Source organism: Toxotes jaculatrix, chromosome 1, assembly GCF_017976425.1.
Source record: "Toxotes jaculatrix isolate fToxJac2 chromosome 1, fToxJac2.pri, whole genome shotgun sequence".
Taxonomy (NCBI): domain Eukaryota; kingdom Metazoa; phylum Chordata; class Actinopteri; family Toxotidae; genus Toxotes; species Toxotes jaculatrix.
Genome location: NC_054394.1, coordinates 29165137 through 29189293, shown reverse-complemented (window position 1 = coordinate 29189293; position 24157 = coordinate 29165137). Strand labels below are relative to the sequence as shown.

Here is a 24157-nt window from a genome sequence, read left to right as displayed (position 1 = left end):
TGGATGGTTAACAGGGGAGAGTCAAATGGAGAACCGTTCTATTTACTTCAACTTTCTCTAATGGGAAGGAAAACAGTCAAGTCAGTGTTTTATTGTCAAGTGTATTCGAAACCTTGGTGTGAGAATGCAGTTGAAATGATCTTTAAGTTTGTTTGGCTGATCAAAGTCCTGCTTCTTGTTCAAAGTGAACTTGTAGTGAACAGAAGAAACTGTGCCAAACCTCGAGGTTCCCATTAAACCCCACTGCAGATGATTATCACCGATCAAACACAGATGAGGAGCGACTCTCCTGTGAAGTGATTGTGTGTTTCCAGTGTAAAACAAACCGTGTACTGACACTGACGTTGGTATATCTCTCTCTTTGCTGTTTCCTTTAGGGGAGGAGCTTCAGGGAAAGATCACCGTGCGTAAGAACAAGAAAGATCCTCGCTCGCTGTTGGTCACCTTTGACCTCCGAGACAGGAAGCTGACTTACAGCCTGCAATAACGTCATGATACAACATCCAACAAATACAGCCCACTTTTTAATGGACCATTCAGGTATTGACAAAATGTAGGAGCAGGATAGGATTAAACTCGTGATTTTGATGTTTCAGATGTTAGAATTGTTTCTTTACCTTCTAATAAAAAATGTTGGATGAGATTTCCTCCTGGTAAGCTCTTATTTTGGTGATTTGCAAGCAAAATGGGTAAATTTGGTTGAATACATATAATCCTTGTTTCAAGGGCATTCCAATGACTCTGTTTCACTATGAAGCAGGTCACAACCACACATTGAAATGTCCAGTAAAAGAAAAAAACACAGAGAGGAACTGGCTGCCAGCTCTTTAAGAGATTTTGTACTTTTGCCAAGTATTTCTCTTAATTTCCCTCAACATTCTCCTCCTTATTGTCCTGCTTTGAGCTGTGTGAGATCTCACCGGGGGCATTATCCATCTTGCATGAGTGTACTGGGACAGTGTGAAAGGAATTTTAAGCTTTAAAAATGCTGACTGAAGCCTCTTTACATACTTCATTGAGCGAGTCTTCTTACAATTAAAGATTTTTTCCTTCCTTCTCTGCCTGAGATGATGAATCCTGAATGTGTACTTCTCTGTGAGGGGGCGGAGCGGACTTTGGAGCTGGCTTCCTGTCTCACAGGTGATTTGACAGTCACCGTTTTTGATGTATTTCTGCTTGTCTTTGTTTAGAATCCCTTAATGATGTTAACTGTCTCACAGACAGCTGCTCATTTTCTGAGGCACATAGTAAAAATTGGTTCTGTAGACTTACTGTGCCTCCTAAGTAAAATTATATAAGTTCAATAGTACAATTAGTTATATAAAAAGTCAAAAATTTTTGCACCAAGCTTACGCCACATTTACTTTCAGGTCTTTTTGGGGGGGGGGGGGGCTTATGAGCCTGCACCCTGAACACCTTCAGGAAGAGAGACATTTGCTTCGCATTCTTGTTTGAAACGAAAATGTTGCCTGATCGAAACAGGCACCATTCATTAACTGTCATTATTAGCACAAATACGAGACATTTTAACTGCTTTTCTGAGGCAGTTGCACAAATTAACGGCCGAACATAAATTGTGAAGTGTGAAGGCTCAGTCAGCCAGGACTGATGATGATGGTGATGATGATGAGGAGGAGGAGGATGGGAGCCGTGGGCCTTCGGATGACCTCCTCCGCTGAATCACTGTTTTCCAGGCCCCTCAGATGGATGCGGCTTCTTATCACTCAGGCGACAGTGGGAGTGATCAATTAATTACACGAGCTCACGTAATTAGCGAGCACGAGGAGGCACCCAGAAAGCCCATCCGCGAGGCGGTTAGTTTAGCTCCTCGAGCAGGACTCTGTCTTTAAAAAGACAAAAACAAAAACCAGAAATTTGAGACACAAAGACACGGAAGAGTCGGGCTAAATGAAACACACGGAAACGGTGTTTTCCAGTTTGAGAAGGTTGTTCTCTAAAACCGCAGGAAACCAGTAGGACACGTTTCCTGCGATGCAGACCACGTTCTGCTGCTTCTCTGAACTGAACATTTATAAAACTCGTGAGAATCAAACCTGTGTTGGCATGACGTGTGTGTGTGCGCGCGCTGCCGTGTCAGTCCCTGTGTTCAGCGGACTCTGGGAGAGGAGCAGAAATCAATTACAATTATTCTCTGTTGACAATTTAATTAAACTCAAGGCGGCGGCTGGTGAAGCCGCTTCAGCCTCCTATCTGCAGCGGACGGAGATTTACAAGCGGGCAGATCGCAGCGTGCATAGCAAAGCGAACGTTCCCGAGTGGGACTCCCGAGTGCGCGTCCCGGGTCCCGGTCCGGCCACGCTGATCTCAGCAGCAGGGAGACTGCCTCAAACCCGCTCAGCTGTCGTGAAATCAGCGCAGACTTAAAAAAAAAAACAACAACAAAAAAAATTGGCCACGTTATTTGAATGAATCCGTCTAAAAGCGCAAATGAGGATTTAGATTAAGCATTATTTATTTATTTTTAGTTTATCAAAACACAGGCCTGTGGGGTTCGGGTGAGTGCAGATAACAATATGATAAAGAATTATTTATTTTAAAATAATACGGCATCATATCCTATGACTGAACAGTTAAGCGACGTAAAATTAGCCTCATGATTTTAGCTCATCAAGATGAAAACATCAATTAAATAGGCCAACTAGGGTAATTAATAGGGTAATAGGGTAATAGGGTAATTAATTATAAAAAAAAGTAGACATTCTGCCAGGCGATTATTATTATTACTATTCTTCTTCTTATTATTATTATCATCATTATTACCCCATGATAGGCCTATCTGTCCTATGTTACGCATCGCTTTATCGCCTTTTCTCAAACAATAGGTGACTAAACAACGTGGTTGCTAAGCAACGACGCACAGACCTGACCGGTTATTCTCGTTAAGACATGTATAATTGGACTGTCAAGTCTGAGATTAGCGTCTAATGTATAATCAGTTAGAGTCAGTCAGTCAGAGGAGAGGGCCGGAGCTTTATTAATTATTTATTAAGTTTTGCTGCAGAGAGTCAAAATGTAATATTTTATACGAAATCAGTTTCCTCCCTTGTGTTAGACCGATGTGTGTGTGTCGTTTTTGTAAAGTGTGCGTGTATTTTTGTGAGTTTTTGCCTTCAGCTGCTACACCACTCACTGCGTGATGCTCTACTGTACGGAGGCCTAAAGATACAACTGTATATTATCCACAAATTGTCCTTAATTGACGAGACAAATGAGGTCGCTTGTGTCTTTTTGTATAAATCGCCACACACACATACTTGCGTTTCCATTATCGGTTTAAAGGGAGACTTGGACAATGGTATGCGCAATGCAGTGTTTCAGAATCTACAGTATGCCCCTTTTTTGTCCCCCTCCGCTGTCACTGCCTCCAGTCCAGGCTCCAGTGGTTGGCTCTGATTCTTCTTGACACACGTGATTTCAGGAAAAAAAGGGGCCTCCTTCTTGCGTAAGACTTGAACAAATGAGTAGCTATATAAAGACCTCGCCCACTTTTTTTTTTTTTTTTTTTAAACTTGATCATTGCTCCCAGCGGTGACGCACGAAGTAACGTATAGAGCCTGGAGTGCGCCGTGCGTAAAACCCGCCAAGTGGAAAAACTATTTATAGTTCAGACCATCTTTAGCACACAACTGTCAATTTCACTACAACTTCCCAAAATGTTTTTTTGTATGTATAGTCATAGTATGCCTATATATAAATATAAATATATATATTAGAAAAGCAGCCCCTATAACAACTTAAACAAACACTTCTACAGCTAACGCGCCCTTTGCCTTTTGCTGTTTCCTGGATTTCGCAGGCCCAAATGTTGATGACGGAAAAGTTTTTCTATAAGACCAAGAATCTTGTGGACAGCAAATGCCTATTTCCCAGGAGTGGCTTCTGTAATTGTTACTGTACCAGAGAGACACAACTCAACACAGTGCAAATGTTATTTAGACCTGCACGTTCGCTGATGTAGCGTATTAGATCCTCTCCAGTAATAGCCTAAACCTGCAAATCTTTATCCCAAACCAGCTGTGTTGCACGTGTGTGATGCGCCCGTGTGTGAATCTGTGTAAGCATCCTACACATCCCTAGAGACAAGTGTATTAATCAGCTTTGAAAGAGACCGTCCAGCGCTCACGCAGGCACCGTGCGTAACCAGAACGCACACAATCCACGCACGCACACGCGCGCCCCCGTCGTCTTGGCTACGGTTGTCCCTTTAAAAATCCGAATCCAAGGCCAATGATTTATCAAACTCCTATTATCAAGAAAATGTCACGCGAAGGGCACCTTGCTCTGCACTGACGCAAACTCCGGTCTTTCCCACGGAGCCATAAGAAAAGCTTTGCACTTGGTGCTTTACGCGGCCGACAGCCAGTCCGCTTCCAGTCCTCTCCTCGTCTTTTTACAGCTGTTTCAAGCCTGCCATCGGAGCTTTGCAAAAAAAAATGGTAAGTGTCCGAAAACTCTTTCTTTACTTTTCCACCTGCACTTTCACGTGTCTTGTGAATTTGTTCTCAGCCGGTTTGTTGTTGATTTGACACTTTTTTTTTTTTTAAAAAACAACAGTTTGACACGTTGGGTACTTGCGCTGTCCGTGGTGCTGAAATGCAGCTGTGCCTCCACATCAGAAACTTTCCTCACTTCATTCTTTCACCTATCAGCCTGTTTTTCCTCTTGTAAAAGACTGTAATCTGTTTCTTAAAGTTTAAATGTGGAAATAGGTTAATCTTAGTCCTTATAACACCATTTCCCAGTTTCTTATTTATTCGTTTTCTGTTTAAACTGCGGCAATTAAAGCCAGGTGCTGTTCATTTTTTCCTACTAATTAACAACACAAGTAAGCATTAATCAATCAAGAGTGTTTTTTTTTTCTTTTTCTTTCTTTTTTTCTTTTTTCAAATAACGTCCATTCCTTTTTTAGAATCTGGAGTTTTTTTCCTGGTTGCTTTCACACCCCCTCAAAGCTGAATTTCAGGGAATCATTTGTAATTCAGCCGCCCCGGGTCCGCTCACTGCTGTAACGCCGGTGATCTTGCATGCCTGCCGGGGAAAGCGGAGCTACCGAGAGACCCGCAGCAGCTTGTCTATTGCCCATAAAAATCAGTGGATGTGTGTGGCTGAATGACATGAGGGGGAAATGGGGCGTAAAATTAAAGAATCTTGCAGAAAGCGAGAACTGGAGAAGCAAAGCAACCCCCCTCCCTCCAACACACACACATATACACACACACACAGACCAGCACACACACCAGCACACCCGGTAGACTGTGAGCTGAAACTATAGAGCAGCCAGAGCCAGAACATGCTGCAGAAAAACGTTGCAGAAAGAGAATTGGTCATTTTTAGTCCCAGAATAGAGATGGGCTGCAGCAGCCTCCCAGCTTCACGGTTTCTGCCGTTCTGCTGCTTTTTCTCTTGCTGATCTGTCACTTCCATGCTCCAGGATTTCTCTGACCAGAGAGACATGGCCAAACAACCGGCCAGCGCCAGCGCGCCTACCGGCTACATCCCGGCGCAGCAGCCCGACGGAGCTGCGGGACTTACAACAAACAAACCGGACAACACAGCTGCGTGCCCGCCGCCCGCCCCTCACCATCACCCGGCGCCTCAGCCGCCGCCTCCGTGCAACGAGAGCAAAACTTTTTGTCCCACGGAAAATAAACCGGGAGAACCGGACATCAGTAAAGCGTATGGGACGTTTAAAAACACCCCACCGGCGATCCCTGGATCCGTGGCTGCCAACTCGGCCTTCAGGAAGGATTCCGCCGGTTCGGCCCGCGGGGGGTCCGCCCAGTACGGCGACCCGCTGCGGGCCACCGCAGAGCAGAACAACACCGCGGGCAACTGGACGGCTATGAGCCAGACCACCATCATACTGGGAGCAGATGGGAACACGTCTGTTCAGCCCGGCACCGTGGCGGGGGTAAGTCAGCTAAATGAACCGTTTCCTTAACGGAGAGCGTTTGGTCTGAGAGCGGAGCGGCTGGAAACGGGTGCAGTGTGGAGGTTTCCGTGTGTCGCTGATAAGAAAGCTGACTGGATTAACCTGCTGTCTCCAAAGCAGGGAAGGTGCATACCCCTGGGAGCTCTTACCGCCATGCAGAGCTTTAGTAGATCAGAGCTGTTGATGTGTGATGGGGTGATAGAGGAAAACCCATGTCTGTGCTGCTGAACTAAATTGTGTGGCCTTTAAAAATATGATTTTCCAGGCGCTGGTTTGTGGTTCTGTCACAGCAAAGATGCGCTTAAAAATGTGCATTTGTAGAATCAGTGGATGGTTGTGGCTTGACATTGGGATCATAGTCTGAAAAAAGAGCAGATATTATGAGGCCATAACGTAGACCGATCCTTTATATGGGGGTGTTTAAAAAATATTTATAATAACTATCTGAAAAGATTGTGGCCTGTGATTCAGTTATCCCTGTTGTGTGTTATATGTTCCGCAAAGACTCGTGGCAGTGGTTAATTTACCATAAGCTCAGGCTGCTGAACTAATGCGGGGATAAACTGTGCGGGACCAGAGCGGGTACAGACTGATAGTCAGGCTCCAGAGTCAGTTTTCTTTTAATGTACTGAGAAGTATTTTACGTGGACCCTGAGCTGTGAGGCGTCCTCATCCCTCTGCACCAGACTGATGTGCCATCAAAACTTTCAAACCCGCTTATGTCAGCTAAAAATCCGGAAAAACATTATTCATGAATGAGAGTGAGGAATCGTCAGATTAGCAGACAGGGCGGAGGGAACATTCGTCCTGAATTAAACTATTTGTCTTTTTAGATATAAACCAGTTTTCAGTCTTTTTTTTTTTTTTGCTTGATGTTTGCTCACGGTTACATCACGTTTAATCATAAAGTGGATTAAATCATGCTCTCGCGGTATTTTCGGTGTTACCCTGCTCCCAGCAGACGCACTTGGTACGGCCCAGAAGCCCAGGTGTTATACAGTAGATAGACAGCACTGTATTACATGAGACTGCGGACTGCTTCCAGTCCACGTGAGGGTACCCCCTCCCCACCCATCCCTCACACACACACACGCAAAAGAGGCACACACACACATTCCCATGCATGGTGTTATCTGAATCTCTGAATCTTCATCCAGTCTGTTTTATGACTTTGCTCAGTCAAATCCTGCGGTGCAGTTGTAATTACACATTTTTGTTGTATTTGCTTCCTTGTTTTTATTAAGTGGTAAGTTAGTTTTTTTTTGTGTTTGTTTTAGGATGATCATTTCATGGCAATAATGGGCCTGTGAGTGCAGTTAAATATGAGTTTCATATACAGGCTGAACTATGACAATCAAAAGCAACTGTAAACAACAAAATCAACATGAAGGAAAAATCCAGAATAAGGTTTACTGAGCTGCTTAACTACTCCCAGTTATGTATTTATGTTAAAGGGGTATTTTGTTTGGTTGTTGACTGAAGACTTGTTCACTTGTTTGTATTTTTCCCTTCATTAAATCCCGCTTTTCAGGCCCAGGTCGGTGCTTTTATTAGTTTATTATTATCATTATTATTACTATTATTATTGTTGTGTTTACTAATGATTGGAGTCTATTGTGCCTATAGGCAGTTTTTTTTTATTTTGCAGAGTGAATGAATGTTTTTTCCTCTCAGGCTGACGACGATGACGAGGGGGGAGATGAGAATAAGGCCAGAGGAAACTGGTCCAATAAACTGGATTTTATTCTGTCCATGGTGGGCTATGCGGTGGGACTGGGGAACGTGTGGAGGTTCCCTTATCTCGCCTTCCAAAACGGTGGAGGTAAGAGTTCTGGGTCAGTGGCTTTAATTCCTGACACAGAGAGATGGAAACAGAAAAATCAGTTCAGGAAATCGATTTTTTTGTTTTATTTATTAATTTATATTTCTCATTTTATTATTTTTTACTTAAAAAAATACTTTACTAAAACTGTGATAAAAGGATTTTATAGAGGAGAGATTATTTTCATTAAAAAAATAAAGAAACAAAAATAGGATAAGGAAAAATGCACAAAATAATTTATTTAAATTAAGAAAGCTGTAAAACGGCATTATTATTATTATTATTATTATTATTATTATTATTTGCTCGGAGCCATCTACAGATAATTAATTATTTTGATTCATTAATCAGCGTAATGATCCGTCCTGTGTAATGTTTAAATATCAGCAGATGAGACGCGTGCAGGCTACATATATATTACCTTTATTTTTATTTTATTTTTACATCGTGTTCGTGTAAGTTTCAGCCTTTTTCTGGCTCTTAAGCTTCGCTCTGCAGCCTGGTGTTCTAATTTCCCTGCAGGAGCTTTTTTGATCCCCTACCTGACAATGCTGGGCATTGCCGGGATCCCTATCTTTTTGCTGGAGGTTTCCCTGGGCCAGTTTGCCAGCCAGGGGCCCGTGTCAGTGTGGAAATGCATCCCGGCCCTACAAGGTAAACTGCCACAGCCGCTCAGCTGAAGGAACATTCAAAAATAAAACTCATTTCTTATTATCACGAGTTCTCTACGTTTTCTTAAGAGTAATTTATATATTTCGTCTCATTTATTTATTTTAGGTTGCGGGATTGCCATGTTGATAATATCTGTCTTGATAGCCATATACTATAATATTATAATGTGCTGGACACTGTACTACCTGTTCGCTTCGTTGAAGGGCTCACTGCCATGGGCTAACTGTAGGAATGAGTGGAACACGGTGGAATGTAAGGACAAAGACATGCTGCTGTTAGGTAAGACACACACCTTCACTCACACAGACACAGACACAGACACAGACACACACACACACACACACACACACACACACACACACACACACACACACACACACACACACACACACACACACACTTACACACATCCACTAAAAGCACCTCTCTCTTCACAATGCGCAATGCGTCATGACTCCCTCAGCCGAGGTGTCCTGCAGTATAATGAATCCTGACCTGTGATCTCTGCGGTGTTTTCACCCTCACACACACACACACACACACACACACACACACACACACACACACACACACTTCACAGTCAGTTAAACATTTCCTTCATTTTAATGACAGAGGTCAGTCATATGTGATCAGGGCCTCAATGTGACAAACAAACGTGCCATTACATTTTTTCGATTCTTCTTTTGTGCGACAATGACTGTGATCACAGCCGTTTTTAATCCTTTGAAGCTGCAGTGAACAGCTGGAACAGCCTGTTATTGGTCTGATCTTAATGAATCTGTGGATAAATTTCAGTTTTGACTGTGAGAAAATGCGCGGGCAGCGGCGCGGAGGCGCTTTAACGTCGATCTGCGTCGAACAAACATCGAAATCCCGTTCGTTCTGTGTAAAATCTGCCATCAGCGATTCTGTGAATTCAGCACAAAAACTGCTTGCTTGACAAATTTACTGTACAGACTGAGCTGCTGCAGTGCTGCAGTGAGCCCGAGACTGACGCCTGCAGGCGGCAACACCAACTACAGGCCCATTCAACACTGTCGTCTCTCTGCCTCTCTCTCTCTCTGTCTTATAAATGAGGAAAATAACAGATAAAGCAGTAGCTTCGTTAATAAGAAAAAAAAATCTGCGTTACTTAATAATAAAAATGGAAATTAGATTAATTATGCAACATATAGTTATTATATATAGTATATTAATATGTTGTCCACGCGTGGTAGGGTGGAAAAATGATAACACCTTTGCAGTTTGATGCACAGGCCCTGCAAACATATAATTTGTGCATCCTATAATCTTACAATTCTATGTGGTGAATATTTCATCCAAGATTCAAGTGTTTGTGTTATTCTGTTCACCTCATTCAGTTGCAGTCTTCCTCTGCCACTGAGCAGCTGGGTTATTTTAGTGTTGAATTTAAATACACAGGATGTTATTCTCAAACCCAAAACATAAAAAAAACACTTTTGTCTGCACATTTTACCTGATTTGTCTGAACAAAAAAAATTGTGCAGTCAAAAGCAAAGCAGGTTTTCTTATCTTTCCTTTTGAAAGTGTCTGAAATGAGGTCAGATCATTTTTATTGTGCATATCTCGCTGTGTATCTAAAAGAACAAAAAACTCAGTCTAACACAGCTGCGTACGGAGGTACGGTTCCCTCTGAGGCTCCACACTGGTGCAGCAGCCTCCTGTCAGTCCTCCTTTTCTATAAATCGGGTCCATCTGTTCGCTCCCACTTTACTTTCAGTGTGAAAACCTGAGTGGACAGTAAACTCTGTCCCACAGCTGCACTCTGCCAGTCTCTCCCAGTTGACGTGTGTTGGTTTCTGATTGGAACAGACTCGTGCATCCTGCGGGACAGAAACATCTCCTCCATCAAGAACTCCACTTTCTGTCTGTCCGCAAATGCTGTGGGAAACCTGACTAAACTCTTAAACATGACTGTGGACGGCAACAAGACCTACGTCAGCCCCAGTGAGGAGTACTTCAAGTAAGTGAATCTTCTGGCTGATTTACCCAAACCCAGCAATTTAAAGTAGAATTTAAACTGGATAATAACAAACTTTAGGCCTATATAGTTCAGTTTGCAAGTCTTATTTTCATAGTTAAAAAAGTAAAATAAAATAAAACAGATGAGAAAAAAAATCTGATATTTGCTCATCTCATGCAGATGTTTGGCTTTTTAGCTCCTTCAAAACAATGTCATGTGGCAGTGGTTAAAGGTTTATAGGCACTAAGAGCAGGCTTGGCTGAAAATGTGATCAAAACAAAAAAGCCATCTTGTTTAAAAAAATCACCAAAGGTTTTACAAATGTTTCACAACTGACAATGTTGTACAAAAACACACCCAAAAAAGAAGTGTGTTACTGTTTATGTCCAGTGAAAAGGACAAATATTACAAAATGCAAAACACAACTTTCAACTTAATACTAGAAACGAGTTTCAGTATCTTCATTCTTCAGACAGAATAAGGCATCACTCTGAACTAGCATTAAGAAAAACAAGGCCTGACTCTGGAAAAATCGAATCAAGTTGATTTTTGTCAGAAACAGATGGAAATAATTTTACTGCACTGGCTGTAAAAACATATGACTTGTATGATTCAGTAATAAACATAAATGACTTGCTAGAAAAGAATTAGCAGCGTGCAGCTTTATGTTTTATCTTTATTATTATTATTATTATTATTCCTTTAGATGTAGTGCTGGTAGTTTTCATGCTGAGTTTTGTTGTTTGAATCACACCTGCAGGTACAATGTGTTGCACATCTCTAAAGGGATTGAATATCCAGGAGACATCCGCTGGCCTCTGGCGGGCTGTCTCTTCCTGGCCTGGCTCATCGTCTACGCCTCTTTAGCCAAAGGAATCAAGTCATCAGGGAAGGTAACAAAACACAAACACCCCGTGAACTAATCCTCTGTTTTCTGCTGTGCACACCCTTGTCCAGCAGCAGAAGGGAAACTGAAAGTGTGTTCAGTTCCCTCAGTGATCAGAGTGCCACCTAGTGGCAAAGTGCACCTAGTGCGTGATATGCAAGAAGTAAATGGTTAGGGGTTCTGAACCCCTAACCGTTTCAGATCCAGACCCAAGTTGAGAAAATAGCCAAATAGGTTTTATATGAAACCTGTGTTGAAAAACTTTGCTGAATGTCAGTATTTTAGTTTTTGCCTTTGAATATAAAGTTATACATTTTTATTTAAAATAGCTGAAACCTATTTTGAGACTTCACTGAGAGCAGTAAAAAAAAAAAACAAAACCCTCACACAAATGACCTAAGTAGATCTGAAAATGGTTTTGAAAGGATTTAGATTTGATTCAGTGTCACTAAATAAAACACATAAATGTTCATTATAACTAAGATAATATTATTGTTTTAAAGGCTTTTTGTTTTTTGACTATAAGCTCACACTGCAAGTGTAAATGGAAAGGCAATTCAATCAGAAGATTCTCACACAATGTTTATAGACATCTTTTGAAAAAATTAAAAATATAGGCACAACCACAGTGTCTGAATAGTGTGATATTTTCTCATGGTGGATTTTGAGTTTACAATTCGAGTGCATTGTTTTTTGTGGAAATGGGTGAATCCAGGAGATAAAGACAATTCAGATGAAATTCTTGTATCATGCTGCCCTCTGCTGGCCATAGAGGTGACATGCAACACACCTGAGACCCACTGAGATTTCATGTAGGGTCTCAGGTCTCATTGGTTTTGTTGTACATGAACTGGAATAAATGGGGTGTTTTTGTGTTCAGAAATTCTGAGTCTTTGGCTCCATTAAAATTGTGTTGTAAAAATGACAAAAACATACAAATACATATAAATACAAAAATCAGTCCTTGTTTAAAAAAAAAGATTTCTGGTGTTCTGTTTTATTAAAAAGCTTTTTTATTGTTAGTGATCGTCTTAATCGTGTCCTCACTCTCTGTAATTCTGCCTTATCTTGTCCCCTCTCTGCTTCAGGTGGTTTATTTTACAGCCACATTTCCCTACGTGGTGCTGGTCATCCTTCTGATCAGAGGAGTGACCCTCCCCGGTGCCAGCGATGGCATCCTCTACTTCATCACACCAAAATGGGAGAAACTCAGTGATGCTAAGGTACCTGATGTTTGCTCACCTAATTCCAAAAGCCGCAAAATTCACAGAGCAAAAAGCTGTGTTTGCCTTTTCCTGCTCTTTACCTGCAGCTCTTTCCCTCTTCTTCTGTCAGGTGTGGAAAGACGCAGCCACTCAGATCTTCTTCTCCCTGTCGGCTGCGTGGGGAGGCCTCATCACTCTCTCTTCTTACAATAAGTTCCACAATAACTGCTACAGGTAAACACACAAAAGGTAAACTATGCTTCTGGCAGACAAATAATTCCAACTGTCACCATAGACACATGATACTATATCTGTATGTCAATAATAAATGGGCCTCTCTGCAGCCAGCGGTTCAGCGTTTCTTTATTTTCTCTCGTTGATATTAGAGTCACAAGCTTTATATGCAGACATGAGGCTCAATATCAGCTTGTTGAAATTCAGTTTTGTTGTAAATAACATTACGATGCTGTGACAATCCTTCCAATCCAATTAGTTTTCAGATTTTTGTGTGTAGCTGTCTGATATTCTCTGGTTTTAGACTAACACGTAATATGCAAATATATATTTAGAATATAAGAATAAGCAGTATCATAATCATTTTAAGAAAAATTTAACATCTGTCGGTTTATAGTGATTGAATCATACATGCTGAAGTTTATACCCATGGTTTAAGTGCTGGTACTTCCCCCTCAGAAAAGTACCCATGAATTTAATACACACACATTCCTCATACAACAGCCATGCATGAACGTAAGATAAAACAAGTAAAATTTTAAAAATCCTTGCTTTTGTTGACTGTGAACAACTAGTTTTCATTACAAGATGTGTATATGTGTAGTTCACGCCCCCTCTGTACACCTTCTGTAAATGCCTAACACTGTTTTTATTCCCAACACCAGAGGGCACTGTTGGATCTTTAATCTGTGTCTTTAATCTGTGTCCACCTAACAGTGATGTTCCATATTGAATAAAAGAATATAAACATCATTTAATACTTGTCTCATGTTTTAAATATTACAACACTCTTACAGAAACTAAAGGAGATATTTGCTTATTTAGCCTTTCTCTTCTCTCTCTCCTCTTTTTCCTTGCAGGGACACTATTATTGTGACATGTACAAACAGTGCCACCAGTATATTTGCTGGGTTTGTCATCTTCTCAGTCATTGGTTTCATGGCACATGAGTTGAAGGTGCCGATAGAGAAGGTGGCGGATGAAGGTAAGATACCAAACCAGCAGGTGGCAGCAGCAGCAGCAGCAGCAGCAGGCCGGCGCTGCTCACTGAAACATACCTGAACAAGTTTAATCTTTTTTATCTGCTGTGGTGATGGTGTGTGTGTGCACTTTTATTTAAATGTATATACGCGCGCGTGTGTGTGTGTGTGTGTGTGTTTCAGGCCCAGGCATAGCATTTGTGGTGTATCCAGAAGCTCTGACCAGACTTCCTCTGTCTCCGTTCTGGGCGATCATCTTCTTCCTCATGCTCCTGACTCTTGGCCTGGATACTATGGTAACTATGTGACTCATTTGTCCTTATAATGAAGATGAAGGTAAATCTTCAAGAGTAATTTCTTCAAAAGTAAATTATTTTACACCGCTCTCACTTCCATAAGTGCCAGGTTTAAGAGCACAATCTGACATTCAGGAAGTGATTAGCCAAACTTAGCTCAAAGGCTGGAAGCAGAGGGAACCTATTGGCCTAGATAAAATTTCTATTACTATTTTCTTTCTTTTCTTTTTACTTCTAATGCAGCCAGGCTATCAGGTATCTCCAGCTTTCAGTGTTAGACCTACGTCTGTAGTGGATGCCCAGAGATGATTGTAATATTAAATTCCTCATCTGAATCCGGGTAAGCGAACAAAACAAATCTCTGTCCTGAAACAGTGATTGTTTTGGCCACTTGGGGGCAGAAGAGCTCCATAATATCTATAATCAAAATCTTGTGCACAGAGTATGGGGGAAGTGAAGTCTGTTCTCTTGTCTGTGTGTTTCCCCTTACATTGACCTGAACTTATCCTCATCTCTAACCCAGACCCAACCTGACCCAAACCTTATCCTGACCCTAACTAGTTATCTCTGCCAACTCCCGAGCCTTGGAGTCTAAGTTACAGCAGGCACAGAGTAACTTTATTAGCCAACTGGAGTTGAGTTTCTGTCTACAAGATGAATTTAAATACAAGTTAGTGATTATTCTGTTTTGATCCATCACTGCAAACAAGGCCTTTCACACAGTCATTTGATTCGTAGTGAACCTCACATTCATAAGGAGAGCAGAGGTTTAGAGTTGTCTTATGATTTAAGTCAGTGAGTTCTCACAAATGAGTGTGATCAGTTTTTATTTCTAAAAGCATTTGTAAATTCTTTTAGGATGCTGGTTTGCGAGAAAACACAGTTTCTGTTGTGACTGCAACAAATAATCAGTCTGTGTTTCTGTTGGTGACGATCTATAACTCTCACAACATCAACATCAATCTTTCTGTTGGAAACAAGGGTCTCTTGACTTTAGTTTGCTCCGAAGTAAACACTCAACTTTGTAGCGTCATCCAGCTTCTGTATGTGCGAACGCCGCACACATTGACCCAATTAACATAATAACCCACACAAACCACCCACTGCGGCTGATTTCAGCTGAAGTGCTCCAGCACTCCAGGTACGTGAGCAGTGGGGGGTCTGCGTGATTGGAGTGAGTGAAACTAAGTTTACCTTAAAGCTTTAGAATAGCAACACTGAAATAGCTCTGAGTGTAAGTACAATTCAAGTGCATTTAAGTAAGGTGGGCCCAGCCTTTGAGTTCCAAACGTGAGTATTGGAAGACATCACCTCAGGCTCTGGGTGTGCCACCAGAATATTTAGCAGCTTTTACAGTATTTAACTATTATCAATTAAGAAATTATCATTCTGAAAAAACTATTATAAATGAATTGATTAGATTTGCATTTAAGTGACGTGAATAAACTCAAAGTGAAAAAGATTATTACATTTATCAGTTACTAATTCTGTTTCCTTAATCTGTCCTTAGATTATTTATTGATAATTATATTTTAAAATGGAAATCACAAATGTTTTTAAAAGGCTTTTGAAATGATACTTTTTAAATCCATGTGGATATGTATCTGCCTTTCATGTCCCATTTATTATCATTTATTTATTATCCAGTTATTCTGCTATTCTGAGAAATATTTATTGAAAATCATCATTCCATTCACTCTAATCAATATTTTTACATTAACAATGGATAAAACGTGTTTGTGTAATGTGAAAGGTTTTGCTTGTGGTGACATACCCACAGAGAATTATCACCCAACTCTGCAGTTCCCTCCGACTCTTAAAAGGGTTTTAGTGTCTTTCAGCTGATTGTTTTGGTTTTACAGCAAACACAAGCATACAGGCTGCATTCAGAAAATGCAAAAAGAAGAAAAAAAAAGAGCTCTGATAAACCCATTGTACATTTTCTGGCTGAGACCAAAGGGCAAACAGACAATGTTAGCAATTAGCTAATGAATAATGTGGAGTTCATATGTACCAAACTGGAGATAATGAAAGAGTGAATAATTTGTGGTTGCCACAAATGCAACTCCAAATGAGTGATAATGTGGTTGCTCTATGTGCTTGAGAAATATTTACCATAATAACTTTACAACATGTGAATATTATATTTTCTGTTTGTTTTGCTGCCCTCAAGCAGCCAAAGAAAAAAAAAAAAACAGCTAATGCAGCTTTAAAGTGACTCCTTTTCAGGACAACCCATGCACCACTACAGCTCTAAGTTATAAAACTCTAATTGTGACAGTTACTGCCCTGACTCATTCCTGATGCAACTTCAGTGAACAAACACTTGAGTCTCAGAGATGCTTTTACAGTCCAGGGCGTCTCCAGGTACGATCCCGGGCAAACAATACGCACAATCCACATACAACACCAACTCCTCAAAGTGCACCGTGGTGCTCCTGAGCCGAGCAGAGGGCACAGCGGCGCATTAAGACACAAGTCAACAGTAACAGTAAATGATGATGTTACTTTGCCTTGGCAGCGGCAGCTCCGAGGAGCGAGCTGGTGGCTTTGTTGTAGAAAGCAGCTCGGCGGTAATAGGCTTGGGATGTTGACAGGAAATTAGCTTTGGGAGCTCAGGAGGAAGGAGAGGAGCGGAGAAGTGGCAGATAGCTCGGTGCCAGTGGGTTTCAATAGTATGCACACAAACACACACTGGACCAACTCCTCTCAATTTGCCTGTTTGTGTATTCATCCACTGCTGTCCTCCGGGTTCTGAGCCCCTTTTACCATTATGTAACATTTGTTAATCTCCAGACAGACTTCACCCGTCAGGTCTCTCCATTGTAATTCAAATTCTTCATCATAATTTGTTTTCTTGCTTTGTTTTCTCTCGCTCAGAATTAGAATAAATGTTCTTTATTTGTTTTGTAAATAAATAAGATTAAGTTAAAATGTGTTTATTGGGTGAAGTGAAGACGAGTGCCACACACCAGTGGATACGGATACTGATCTTACTCAAATGAGGCAAAGCTGCTGCTGACTGGTCTGATAGGAGAATCACCTCTCTCCCCTCCTCACATTTTTCACTTTTTCTCTTATTCTCCTGTCTCCCTTTTTCCTCCCACTCGTCTCTGTCCCAGTTTGCCACCATTGAGACCATCGTAACCTCGGTGTCGGATGAGTTCCCCAAATACTTGAGGAAACACAAACCGCTCTTCACCCTGGTCTGCTGTGTCTCCTTCTTCATCCTGGGATTTCCCATGATCACAGAGGTACGACACAGACACAAAGACACACATCTACAGTATAAACGAACGCACTGATGTCACACCGTGGGAGGGGGCGGGGGCACTTGAGCATTCTCCCTGTGCCTTGCGACTCTTTCTTTGAATAAGCCAACAGATTTAAGCATGTAAAGTGAAGTTGCGGCCTTCAGAGGAAGGACTCAGTGAGTGGAACAAGAGAGGCTGAGTCTTATTAAAATCCCCTCAGACAGCTTCAGAGGGAAAAAGCCAGCCCAGAGTACGATTCACACATGTCACTTCTTATGATCTGCTACAGTCCAGAGTGAAAGTTATGACCGTGGACAAGTCAGAGGTAGAAGACAGAGAGGGAGGGGTGTCATTGTACTGTAAGACGAAGCGTTGAATCATGTTTGTAATATTTTGTGTGTGTGTGCGTGTTTGTGACAGAGTGGGATGTACATGCTGCAGTTGGTGGACACATTCGCAGCCTCCTACTCTTTGGTCATCATTGCTATCTTCGAGCTGGTGGGGATTTCCTACCTCTATGGTGAGTACAGCTGATCCCGCTTTATCCTTTGACCTTTGGCCCAACAAGTCGTCCGAAGCTCTGCTAGTTGCCCACTAGAGACTGAAATGTTAGTTACATCCCACGTTATTGTTCCTGCAGTTCTTTCAATTTTGTTCTTGGTGGAGTCCTGAGGGTGACATTAGAGGGAAGGTAAAAAGCTCACAGAGCAACCAGGAAAAAAAAGTGCTTCACTGCCTTTGGTTGAAACTTTGAAGCCTTTTTACACCTCTGATTACACACAGCATCACTGATGGGTGTAGTCAGAAGTGCGCTTTCTTGTACCTGTAGCCACATCCAACACTGATGTCACAGTGTGCTGGAGTACGTCACTGCACCAGTGAGAAGTTAAACCACTGGAGGTCAGCAAACACAAGACTGTCAGGAGTTACTCTTTTATTTCTCCGAGGAGCAGGAGCATGTGCTCAGTAAATGTCATGGTAGTCTGCCTCTTAGTTAATGAGATGTAATGTGTGCAAACTTGACATTTTGACCTTACGTGTACACCACAGGAAATTAAAAAACTTTATTACTATCCCAAAATGAATTTGGTTTTGCAGCACTTGCAGAAACAAGTCATAGTCATACTAATGTAAAATATATCAAATACAAATATTAAAAATGAAAAACTTAAACACAAACATAAAAACTTAAACATAAAAAAATAAAGAGAATTTCTAATCTAGGTTCAGTCTGCAGAAAGCACAGACGTCTTCAGTAAATTGCATAATAATCTGCCCATTCGCTGTTGGACGGAGATGTTGGCCTGATGGTGGCACTTGAGAAAGAGAGTCATCATGACTATTAGGAATCATCCTCTGGGTATCATTAAAGTCTACAGCTAATTTCATGGAAATGCAGATATCTGCTTTCAAGATATCGTTGTGAACCAAAGTCTTGATCAAAGGAAAATTTTGACCTGATGGTGCCACTCGAAGAAACTCAGGACATCACCAAAATAATTAGGAATTATACTCCAGGGACCATGGACGTTCATATCAAACTGATGCCCATGTGGTTCACCTTTGTTATCATATGTTCTTGAGGCCAAACTGCTGGAGGGACTGACTGGCATTCATCTGCATCCTTAGACTAGATTGTCCTCAGCTTAAAAATGCTTAAAATCATCTCTTCCATCAAATATCAGACCTGCCAAAGCTAAGCAAGTTTTTTAGTGTTTTAGTGTCCCGTGAGGATTTGAATGTCGTTTCAGAGGCTTCTCTATTCTCAAATAAAAACAATCTGCACAAAACCCTGAATTCTTGTCTTTTTGAGTGTAAAAATGCTAAAATCTAAAGATCCCTAATTTGAACCTCAGCTCTTTAAACCAGCTGCAGCGGCTTTGAAAACATTTGAAACGCCTCAAAAGTTTGAACAGAAGGGTCAAAACGAGCACCCAAATCGACCTCACTATGTCTACGTATAAAAGCAGCTGATCATCCAGATGTCCTCCTCACATCCCTCTGTCTGCTTTGCACAAAATGTTGTTCCAGTCGTGGCCACTAGGTGTCTCTGTTGTGATGTCTAAGTCTGAAACACAGGCAGAGAAGCTCAGGTGTGTGTTGTCAGGAGGCTGTTACCAAGGAGCAAAGCAAACGGCTCTCCCTCAGTTTGTCAGAGCATCAGTACAGGTGACATATTGAAATGATTTTGTGACTCTGCCTCTTCATGTCACTCACTGTTATCCGTCAATAAAGGCAGACGAATGAAGCCATCTGCTCCCTCGTCTTTTCTCAGGAACAACAGAAACTGATACTCTCTCCCTGCCTCTGCCTTTCTCTCTCTCTTTCTCTCACACACACACATACTCATGGATGGATTGAATTTGCTGATCCTTTTTTTTTTTTTTTCCAGCGACCTTATTATACTCAGGTCACTCTCTGCATCTCCTCTTTCTAACTTTCTTCCATTTCTCTACTTTTATTTTATTTCTCTTTTTTCTTTCCTGTTTTTCTTTGCAGGTCTGCAGAGGTTTTGCGAGGACATTGAAATGATGATTGGTTTCCAGCCAAACCAATTCTGGAGACTCTGCTGGGCCTTTGTGACTCCAACTATTCTGACGGTATGTTTGTTTTTGCTCATCTCATTTTCTCACACACACCCACACACACACACATACGCACACAGACAACACACGGGTATGTGCAGCTTAAAATGTTTCCATTTTCACTGTCGCCTTTCAAGTTCATTGATTTGCAATTGGAAAGAAACAGGGGAGAAATTGTTCCTGTTACGCTGAAATAGAAAATTATTTCTTCCTTCCAATCCCTGTCATGTCACCAAGTCTCAAGTTGTTTGTGTTTTTCACAATAGCAACAGCAAAATAGTTAGTGTGACGTGAGTTCAGCTGCTGCAAACATATGTGTGCTTTTATTTCTAGGGAACTGCAAAACAGCCACATATTCGTGACAAGCTGTGCAGCAGAGGCGGTAAATTCCAATGCACAGTGTTTCCCAGCACGTCAGAGTCGGACACTGCCAGCCGTTAATGTTAGTAATTGTAGTGGAAACCACTGTAGCTCCAAAGTAGAGGTGACGATGACAAATGGAGCAGCTCTCAGGCCGGCTGGTCATCCTGCTGCTCTCGAGGGAGATCAGATTTCCTCTGGGAGCTCATTGATGCACAACCCCGGGCTAATCTATTCCTTTCTGCCTTCTTTTTTTTCTGTTCATTTTCCCTTTCTTCTCTTTATTCTTGTGCTTCTCAGCCAAATTTGCTGAAGATAGGGAGAAGAATTTTTTTTCAGCTCTGTCCCCTTTTTGTTCCTTGTGCACACATAGTAAAAAGGAAGGGCTCATTTTCATCGTCCACCCTGCTCATCCATGTGTCCTGAGATCAGTGCAGTTAACTGGGAATGAATCTGCTGTGCGGTCCACGTTCTGTGCTGAAAATCATTCAGTTCAGCAACACTGGGCTGCAGCAGTCTAACAAAGACATGTCAGGCAATAGAAAAAAACAACAACAAAAGAAAACACTTGTTTGTATTCATTTCGATTATTGTATTCATTTGCATCTGAAGAATACAGAAATGTCAAATCATTCTGCAGTTTATTTATTTAGTAATAAATTACTTATTCAGTAATCACTCAAATTAGTTTCCACAGTTTAGCATTGCTCTAGCTGTTTACGAACTGATTGTGGTTGTGATTGCTGATTTTTCTGTCATTATTTGCTTTGAACTCTAGTAAATTTGGCTGTGTGTGTACAGTACCAAAAAAAATGTACTACAAGACCAATCAGTGAACTAGTCCCCCCATGAAAGCATTTAAATAACAAGACAAACAAAAAAACAAACAAAAAAGAAAAATCCCTGAAATTTAACACAAACTTTAACCTTTGGGAATAAGAAAATTGCTAAATGTAGATATACCTGCAGTATGAGGTGCATGAAGGTGAAAACTACTCTGTAAATTTAAGAAGTGATATATGAATGCTGGAAATGTTTTTGTAGTAAGAAACAAAATGGCTGCAATTGTTTTGTCGTCTTTCAGCAGGAAACAAATGATAAATATGCCCCTTAAAAAAATGAGTAAATGAGTATTTTTCTCTGAAAATCTGCAAACACAACTACATTTGGCAGTTTTCATACCTGTGTTGGAGACCAGTAAAACCACAGCCTTGTACTCGTGGCCACTGAGCAACGTGGAACAGAAGCTGGAGTGACTTGCTCAAGGACACTGTGGCAGTAGGAATCTCATTTTAAGTACTTTTCTTTGGTTCACTGGTCTGAGCAGGGCATTCTGGGACTGAGTCTGTACCAGTGGAAGGTGATGACGTATGAGGACTATACCTACCCCACCTGGTCCATGGTTCTGGGCTGGCTCATGGTAATCTGCTCCGTCATCTGGATCCCCATCATGTTCGTCATTAAGATGCACCTCGCCCCAGGCACCATAATCGAGGTAATAATTGAGACGAAGCCGTGACGAGACATTGTCGCGTATGTTTTTTTTTTTTTTCTTTGTCTCCTACGCAATCACACACACACTGTCCCAACCACACACACACACACTGTCGCAGAAATCAATAGTCTCATTCTTCGCTCATTAGCAGGGAGAGGCGAGCTGCTGGGTGAGTATTAATTTGGACATTTTTCTGCGACTCTGGCGGGTCCCTTTTAAATACTCAGATTAATGGATGCTGATGATCGTGGCTTTCTGTCCTAATGTCTCTGTTCCCTCAGCAGCTCTGACAGCAGCCTCAGACACAGACTATCATCCAACTTTACATTTTAATTATTTTCTTTCCTTGACTGTAATAAATACATAACTATCACAGTTTACTTTTACATAAGAGAATCATTGCAAGGTGTTACTGCAAAACTTCACACTCCACCCACCTTGATGTATTACTTTACAAGCAGAAGGGGTAGAGCAATAACTTCTGTTGCTTTCTTTAAATTGAGGTTTTCATTGATTTTTAGAAGAGGCACGGTACATGGCACCAAATTAGTCTGAACATCAACTCAGGGTCTCAAGGGTAGACATTACCCATTATGAGGAACAAGCTTAGCAATGAAAAGAAAAGAGGGGAACCGCAAGCAGGAGGCCTGTAAGAATTCTCAGCAGAAAATGAAATGGTATGATCAAAGTGGCGTGAGTAAAATCATTCCTCCACAGTGAAAATGCTGCAGTTTTATATAAGTGACTGCATGTATACGGCACTGATATGCTGATAACTTTACAACGTGCCACTCATTCATCCATGGTAGTACACCAATAAAAATTCTACAAACAGGAGCTTTAACAATCGGCGTCTGCGCCGTGTCCTTCACCACAGACATGACTCGATGTGTCGGCTCTGCTCGTATAAACCTGCTGCGTGTTGCCTCTCCTCCTGCAGCGTCTGAAGCTGGTCTGCTCCCCTCAGCCCGACTGGGGTCCTTTCCTGATGAAGCACCGTGGAGAACGCTACAGGAACATGATCGACCCTCTGGGAACCAACTCCCTGGGCCTCAAACTGCCCCCTAAGGACTTCCAGCTCGGGTCCTACCAGTAGCAGCCACCCTGCCAGCACCACACCCACCACTTCCAACCCCTGCAGGGGACGACAGGAGGAGGGCAACACCTCTTTTTCTCCCTCCTCCTCCTCTTTCTCTCTCTCTCTCACCCTCTTTGCTTCCTGTCTTCCTCCCTGTATTGTGGCTGTGGAAACAGGCTCCCTTCCCTCTTCCTTCTCTTCTTCTTCACCACTCCCTCTCTTCTCTCAGGGAGGAGTGGCTACCCAGGTGGAGTCTACTCCTCCACTGCTGCTTCGTACTCGATTAAAGGGTGATCATTGCCTCCCACACATGACCACTGATTACTCCTGAGCCCTTCCCAGGGAATCTTTATTCCAAGAGAAAAATTGTGTCATAAAATGACACAGCTCAGACTGCACTTGCAATATTAGACTCACCATGGCTGCTCCCTATGGAGTCGTGTGTGTATGTGCGTCTGTGTGTATGTGTGTGTGTGTGTGTGTGTGTGCCATCATATTTGTGTGTAGAGATAATGAATCATCTTGCTGAAAGCAGACACAGGAAAACAAAAAGAAAATTGAGCAACAGAGAAACAATGGTTGAACGAGCTTGGCGGAGATCTGTATTTTGTTCCATCTGTGTACAAAATTCCATTGGCAATACAAATAATATTAACTGCCTTGGATAAAAAGAAAAAAAAAACACAGTATGCACTGTTATCACATTTTGTTCCTATCCAGCAGTACATATGTATATTCACACTAGCTACTGTTCAGTCGCTCTTGGTTTGTCAAAAATAGATTACAAGGTCTGCAATTTGTGCCTCCTACGTCCCGGTAGAGTAGCGAATGCATCCTGATTACCACTTTCAGTAGATACACTTTGGCCTTGGATGACTCTGCAGTATGATAGAAGCTTGGATCTATTTTTCTCTCTGAACCCGAGGGACCATTTGTGATACCCTCTCTTTCTCTATTTAGTAAGTCGTATTCCTGATGTATTATCCTAGAATATGAAGTAGCACATTCCTAACGTAGGAAACCAGTAGAGTAGCATATCCTTCCTTTAGTAGATGACAATGTGGCCATTTAACCTCTTTAAGTCTCAAAAACCAGACCTGATAGTCACTCTGTGGAAATATTTTAGATGGTATATTTATCACTGTATGTGTTGTGAACTTGTCAAGCCACCTGTGAAAACCATTTTTACAATTTACAGTAGAGTAGGCTAACAGTATAATACAGTATTAAAGGCTATATATATATGTGTATATATATAGCAGACGAGAGAGCTAGCAAGACGAGCCGGATAATGAGAGAGTGAACGTGCGTGTGTGTCCTCAAATGTCTCTCTAAACACCATGTTTCTATTGC

The 24157-nt window shown here is 41.6% G+C and overlaps 2 protein-coding genes across 2 annotated transcripts in view; both read left to right on the top strand.

Annotated features, from left to right (window-relative positions):
• prmt3 (protein arginine methyltransferase 3) overlaps nt 1-640 on the top strand; it is a 43080-nt gene extending 42440 nt beyond the window's left edge. The window contains exon 16 of the mRNA XM_041034865.1: nt 378-640. Within this exon, the coding sequence (XP_040890799.1) occupies nt 378-487 (110 nt within the window). The 3' untranslated portion in view covers nt 488-640. The remainder of the gene's footprint in view (nt 1-377) is intronic.
• A 4696-nt stretch (nt 641-5336) lies between these two features.
• slc6a5 (solute carrier family 6 member 5) lies at nt 5337-22833 on the top strand. Its single transcript, XM_041034853.1, has 15 exons — nt 5337-5932; nt 7628-7775; nt 8298-8429; nt 8553-8726; nt 10281-10431; nt 11192-11324; nt 12406-12540; nt 12653-12756; nt 13617-13741; nt 13920-14032; nt 17155-17286; nt 17707-17806; nt 19786-19886; nt 21559-21726; nt 22667-22833. The coding sequence occupies exons 1-15, from the start codon at nt 5444-5446 to the stop codon at nt 22820-22822; spliced, it is 2361 nt and encodes a 786-aa protein (XP_040890787.1). The 5' UTR covers nt 5337-5443; the 3' UTR covers nt 22823-22833.
• The last annotated feature ends 1324 nt before the right edge of the window (nt 22834-24157 follow it).

Bases quoted from the DNA above. Each gene is read 5' to 3' on its own strand.
- slc6a5 (XM_041034853.1), top strand. From the start codon at position 5,444: ATGCTCCAGGATTTCTCTGACCAGAGAGACATGGCCAAACAACCGGCC. The intron at 10,432-11,191 runs GTAAGTGAATCT...TCACACCTGCAG, and splicing joins CCCAGTGAGGAGTACTTCAA to GTACAATGTGTTGCACATCT. The intron at 11,325-12,405 runs GTAACAAAACAC...TCTCTGCTTCAG, and splicing joins GAATCAAGTCATCAGGGAAG to GTGGTTTATTTTACAGCCAC.